This window comes from Hemiscyllium ocellatum, chromosome 11, assembly GCF_020745735.1.
Source record: "Hemiscyllium ocellatum isolate sHemOce1 chromosome 11, sHemOce1.pat.X.cur, whole genome shotgun sequence".
NCBI lineage: Eukaryota > Metazoa > Chordata > Chondrichthyes > Orectolobiformes > Hemiscylliidae > Hemiscyllium > Hemiscyllium ocellatum.
This window is the reverse complement of record NC_083411.1, coordinates 48,306,849-48,312,848: the sequence shown is the minus strand read 5'-3', so window position 1 is coordinate 48,312,848 and position 6,000 is coordinate 48,306,849. Positions and strand designations below refer to the sequence as shown.

At 45.1% G+C, this 6,000-nt stretch overlaps 1 protein-coding gene across 1 annotated transcript in view; it reads right to left on the bottom strand.

Annotated features, from left to right (window-relative positions):
- LOC132820332 (sodium- and chloride-dependent neutral and basic amino acid transporter B(0+)-like) overlaps window positions 1–6,000 on the bottom strand; it is a 197,321-nt gene that overhangs the window by 159,226 nt on the left and 32,095 nt on the right. The window contains exon 4 of the mRNA XM_060832354.1: window positions 5,654–5,749. Within this exon, the coding sequence (XP_060688337.1) occupies window positions 5,654–5,749 (96 nt within the window). The remainder of the gene's footprint in view (window positions 1–5,653; window positions 5,750–6,000) is intronic.

Genomic DNA, 6,000 nt, shown 5'->3' with positions numbered 1-6,000 from the left:
ACCCCCATCTTCACCCACTCTCCCAGCGCACTCCCCCATCCACTCTCCCAACCTCCTTCTCCTCCCACTCTTCCAATGCCCTTTTCCAACAACTCTCCCAGCCCCCTTCACCACACATTCTCCCAGCCCCCTTCTCCACCCACTCTCCCAAGCCCCTTCTATACCCACTCTCCCAGCCCCCTGCTCCACCCACTCTCCTAGCCCCCATCTTCACCCACTCTCCCAGCCTTCTTCTCCACCCACTCTCCCAGCCCCCTTCTCCACCCACTCTCCTAGCATACTTCCCCATCCACTCTCCCAACCCCCTTCTCGTCCCACTCTCCCAATGCTCTTCTCCACCCACTCTCCCAGTCCCCTTCTCCACCCACTCTCACAACCTTCTTCTCCACCCACTCTCCCAATGCCCTTCTCCACTGTTCCAACTCCCTTTCACACCCAGTCTCCCAAACCCCTCCCTCCCCATCCACTGTCCCAGTCCCCATCTTCACCCACCCTCCCAACCCCCTTCTCCTCCCACTCTCCCAAAGCTCCTTCTCCACCCACCCTCCCAGTCCTCTTCTCCACCCACTCTCCCAACCTTCTGCTCCACCCACTCTCCCAACCCCCTTCCCCATCCACCATCCCAACCCCCATCTCCACCCACTCTCCCAATGCCATTCTCCACTGTTCCAACCCCCTTTCACATCCACTCTCCCAATCCCCATCTTCACCCACTCTCCCAACCCACCTTCCCCACCCACTCTCCCTACTCCCTTCCCCACCCATTCTCCCAGCCCCCTTTTCCACCCACTCACCCAACCCCCTTCTTCACCCACCCTCTCAACCACCTGCTCCACCCACTCTCCCAGCACCCTTCTCCACCCACTCTCCCAACCCCCTTCTTCACCCACTCTCCCAGCACCCTTCTCCACCCACTCTCCCAGTTCCCTTCTCCACCCACTCTCCCAACCCCCTTCTTCACCCACTCTCCCAGCTCCTTTTCCACCCACTCTCCCAACCCCCTTCTTCACCCACTCTCCCAGCACCCTTCTCCACCCACTCTCCCAGTTCCCTTCTCCACCCACTCTCCCAACCCCCTTCTTCACCCACTCTCCCAGCCTCCTTTTCCACCCACTCTCCCAAACCCCTTCTCCACCCACTCTCCCAGCGCTCTTCTCCACCTACTGTCCCAAACCCCTTGTCCACTCTCTCTCAAACCCATTCATCACCCACCCTCCCAACCCCCTTCTTCACCCACCCTCCCAACCCCCTTCTTCACCCACCCTCCCAAACCCCTTCTCCACCCGCTGTCCAAACCCCCTCCTCCATCCACTCACTACATCTCTTGCTCTATAAATTGTCCAAACCTATGCACCATTCACAATCCTGGTGCCTAATATATTGACTCAGAGGGCATGAAGTTCCTCTTTTTTCTCACACTGGCTTTCGGTGGTGAGTAATGTACCCCTGCCCTTGGCTGAGAAGACAGTCAGAGCTGACTTGGTATGCCTGGGCGAGTTTCCTGGCCCTTCATTGGGCTCAATGCTAGTATCCTGGGTTGTCAGAAACTGCCTGCCAATCAGAGGCTAGCAGCCTTTGAGTCCTGAAGTCAGGCAAGGCCTACTCATCATCAGATCCAGCTGTAATAACACAAGTCTTCTTTATCTTCTTGTCACAGTGTGGGAAGGCAATGGGGGATGGTCAGGGAGTTTAGAGGTAGATGCCATTTGGGGTAACTGGAGATCCCCCCTCCCAATCCGGCAGCGAGGTCGCCCTGGTTTTCCAGGGAAACCAACACCAGCAGGAATGTAAAGAGAGAGACATCGAAGGTGGTCATTTGATGCTCATCAGTGGCCAATAATTGATTACTTAAGACCTTAGCAGATTGAATAGGTTGCCCATGGACTTTCTTGACTAGAACTAATTGGTGACCAGACATAAAGGTCGAGGGGGTTACCATATCTCCCAGTACCTCTGCCATTGGCAGGAACAGAGCCCATTGTAATTAGCAGTCGTTCTTGCTTCCCTTTCCAACATCTATTGTCTGTCCTGTTCTGTCAATGCCTAAAAACTTTTGAAAGCTTTTTTAATTGCTGGATACATTGATTTGCAAAAATGGAAAAGCATTTTCGGAGTTGACTTATTTCAGTTATCATCCATGAATCTTGACAATCCTCACTGCAGAATTTGGCCTTTAGTGGATAAATGCTTTCATCCATTACGCAGTGAATACAAGACTTTGGATATTACCTTGAAAATCAGATTAAAAATCAAGTGTTGACCGACAAGCTTACATCAATAATTTTTGTTCTATGTTTTGTTTGCTATTCTGCAGATTTGGTTGCTTTTGTATACTGTTCATGTGCATTAAAGAAATCGACAGCATTAGGACAACACATTTTTATCACCAAAAGATGTTCCAAAGTGCTTAATGCTAAAGAGCTACTTCTGAAACGTGGTCAATATTGTATCTCAAAGTTTGCTCATTTCACAGATGACCAGATGGCTACAGTATAATCAATCTTGCTCTTTCAGTTCATAACCAAATTAAATTCTTAAAGAAATTTTTGAACTATGTTTCCATTCCAACCGCCAATGTCTCCAGACTGTCAGACTTTGGATTCACATTCAGTACTGATGAGAGAAGATTTCTTCAAACTGAATACCAGAAAGACTAAAGCTATTATCTTCAAGTCCTGCTGTGTTCTCTAGTTACCAATTCCACCTCGCTCTCAACTAGCTGAGGCTGAACCAGACTTTGCAACCTGGGAACCACATTTGACCAGAGATCCTACCACAAATCCACATCATCACTAAGACTGCCTATATCCCACCTCAATACTATTGCCTGACTCCATCCTCGACTCATCTATTGCTGAAACACTCTACTGCAACTTAATTATATGGAGGTCCGAATTCCTGCCCAGTGTCCCATCCCCCACCCTTCATAGATGATAGCTTAGCCAAAAATCTGTTGTCTACATGTAACTTACAGGTTCCTGTTCACCTGAACTCTGTCTCTTTGGTGTACATTGACTTGACCATTATCCTTCATTTCAAAACCCTCCATTTTCTTGACCATCCTTATTTCTGTGTGTCCTCCACTACTACCATCCTCCAAGACATCTACATTCTTCAAATTCTGGCCTCATTCAACTCCCTGACTTTAAACATTCCATCGCTGATAGCCAAGTTCAGCATTTCCCTGCCTTTCCATTCCTTTCACCTCCTTTAAGACACATCACTTTCACGAAGAGTTTTATCATTTATCCTAGTATCTCTTTATATGATTTGTGTCAATTTTGGTTTCATAAATGTCCTGTGAAACACCTGAGTAAATACACTCTCTAAATGCAGATTGTTGTCATTGATGTTGTTAATAAAAATCATGTTAATATAAGGGGCAGATCAGAATACTGAGACTCTGAAATAAAAAATAGAAAAAGCTGGAAATAATAAACTGGTCAGACTGTATCTATGGAGAGAGAAACAAAATTAAAGTTTCAGCATTAATGAAGTGCGTATTTCAGAATTAGAGAGAGTTGGAGATGTAACAGGTTCAAAATGAATATTGCAGACAGAGAGCAGTGAGTGGTGAAAGAGAAAAAGGAAAGGTCTGTGATGGAAGGCAGGAGAGATTAAATGACAAGGTTTCACTGGGCAAAACAGGATGTTAATGAAACAAAAATTGGTGATGTAGTAATAGTGAAGAAGGTTATCTCAGAATACAATAGGATCTTGATCAGATGGGTCAATAGGCCGAGGAATGGCAGATGGAGTTTAATTTAGATAAATGTGAGGTGCTGCATTTTGATAGGGCAAATCAGGGCAGGACTTATACACTTAATGGTAAGGTCCTGGGGAGTGCTACTGAACAAAGATACTTAGGAGTGCAAGTGCATAGTTCCTTGAAAGTGGAGTTGCAGGTAGACAGGGTGGTGAAGAAGGCAGTGAAGCAACTTATAAAATACTACATTCAATTCTGGTCACCTTGCTATAAGAATTACATTCTTAAGCTTGAAAGAGTTCAGAAAATGTTAAAAAGGATGTTGCCAGAGTTGGAGGGTTTGAGCTATATGGAGAGGCTGAACAGGCTGGGGCTGTTTTCCCTGGAGTGTCGGAGGCTGAGGGGTGACCTAATAGAGATTTATAGAAATCAGGAGGGGCACGGATAGGATGACTGGTCAAGGTCATTTTCCCAGGATAGGGGAATCCAAAATTAGAGGGCATAGGTTTAAAGTGAAGGGGAAAAGATTTGACAGAGACCTGACAGGCAACTTTTTCACACAGAGGCTGGTGCATGTATGGAATGAGCTGCCAGAGGACGTGTTGCAGGCTGGTACAATTGCAACATTTAAAAGGCATGTGAATGGGTAGATGAATAGGAAGAGATTAGAGGGGTATGGGCCAAATGTTGGCAAATGGGACTAGATCAGATTGGGATATCTGGTCAGCATGGTTATGTTGGACCGAAGGGTCTCTTTCCGTGCTGCATGACTCCATGACTGTATGACAAGACAATCTAACCCATTTCAGTCAATCAGCCTGTTCCTTGAATTTGGAACCAGTCATTTATTGGATGTTTATGTCTCACCAGTGCTCCCAGAGGAGACCTCTGTTTAAAGGTAAGGTGCTGAATCTAACATTTATCAGAATGATAAATCCAATTCAATCTCACTATTATTTATATTAATGAATACTAGATTGCCCAGAGCAGCTTCCATGGTTAGATAACAAACCTGAGTCTTTACTACACATCATATTGAGGGAAATCACTGAGTGGCTGCAGCTTGTAAAAACATTATGGCACTTGAATGGAAATGTTGATTTACAACATTTAGTGTTCATAAAGCATAAACAAAAATTGTGACAATGGAAAGTAACATTTGTAAACAGGAATGAATGGTCTAGAATTGGTTTTTAAATCAGAGTTAGATTTTAGGTTTTATTGTCACGTGTACTCAAGTATAAAAGTACAGGAGTATGGTGACAAGTCACGATGCCGCCACACACAGCACCACGTTAAGTACAAAGTTAGGTGCAGCACGGTGACTCAGTGGTTAGCACTGCTGCCTCACAGCGCCAGGGACTGGGTTCGATTCCAGCCTCAGGCAACTGTCTGTGTGGGGTTTGCATCTTCTCCCTGTGTTGACATGGATTTCCTCCGGGTGCTCTGGTTTCCTCTCACAATCCAAAGATGTGCAGGTTAGGTAAATTGTCCATGCTAAATTGCCCACAGTGTTCAGTGATGTGTAGATTAGTCAGGGGAAATGTAAAGTAATAGTGTAGGGGAATAGGTCTGGATGGGATACTCTTCGGAGGGTCAGTGTGGACTTGTTGGGTCAAAGGGCCTGTTTCCACACTGTAGGGATTCTATAAAAGTTCTACCTAGTTACAAACTTTAAGTACAAAAATAGTGAAATAAAGAAAAAAAGCACCATCATCTCTCTCCTATATCTTTGTCACTAATGCTACTTTAATCCATTGACAACTGAATTAAAAGTTTTCACTCATTTACTGCCCTCTCCACCAAACCTATCCCCAACACCTCCTCCCTCCCTCCTACCCCACCCCCAGTAGACAGTTAAAATTAATAGTACATTCAAAGCTGAGCAAAATCAACAAACAGGAAAATTCACAGCAAGGAACAAAGAACACCTATAGCCGTCATTACCTTCACTGTTGTATTTTTCTCAAATTGAAAGGCTTTGGTCTGTCCATTTTCCAAATACACCTTGAGAATACCGGGCATTAAGAGTAGCGAGTTACCCTGTGGGAATGATAAAACGCAAAATTCTAGGATTATTTATGAAAACAGATAAGCAAAATAACATAATAGACTCCTCATTATCTTTGTTACAAATACTAAAATGAGGGGCAGCAGAGAGAGATTGTGTGTACGCATATATAAAATATATAGGTGTGGATGTATTTGTGCGTATGCATGTGTGTGTGCATGCATATATATGTTTCTGTGTATGTTTGTGTGTGTGTATGCATTTGTGTGTGTTTGCCTGTGTG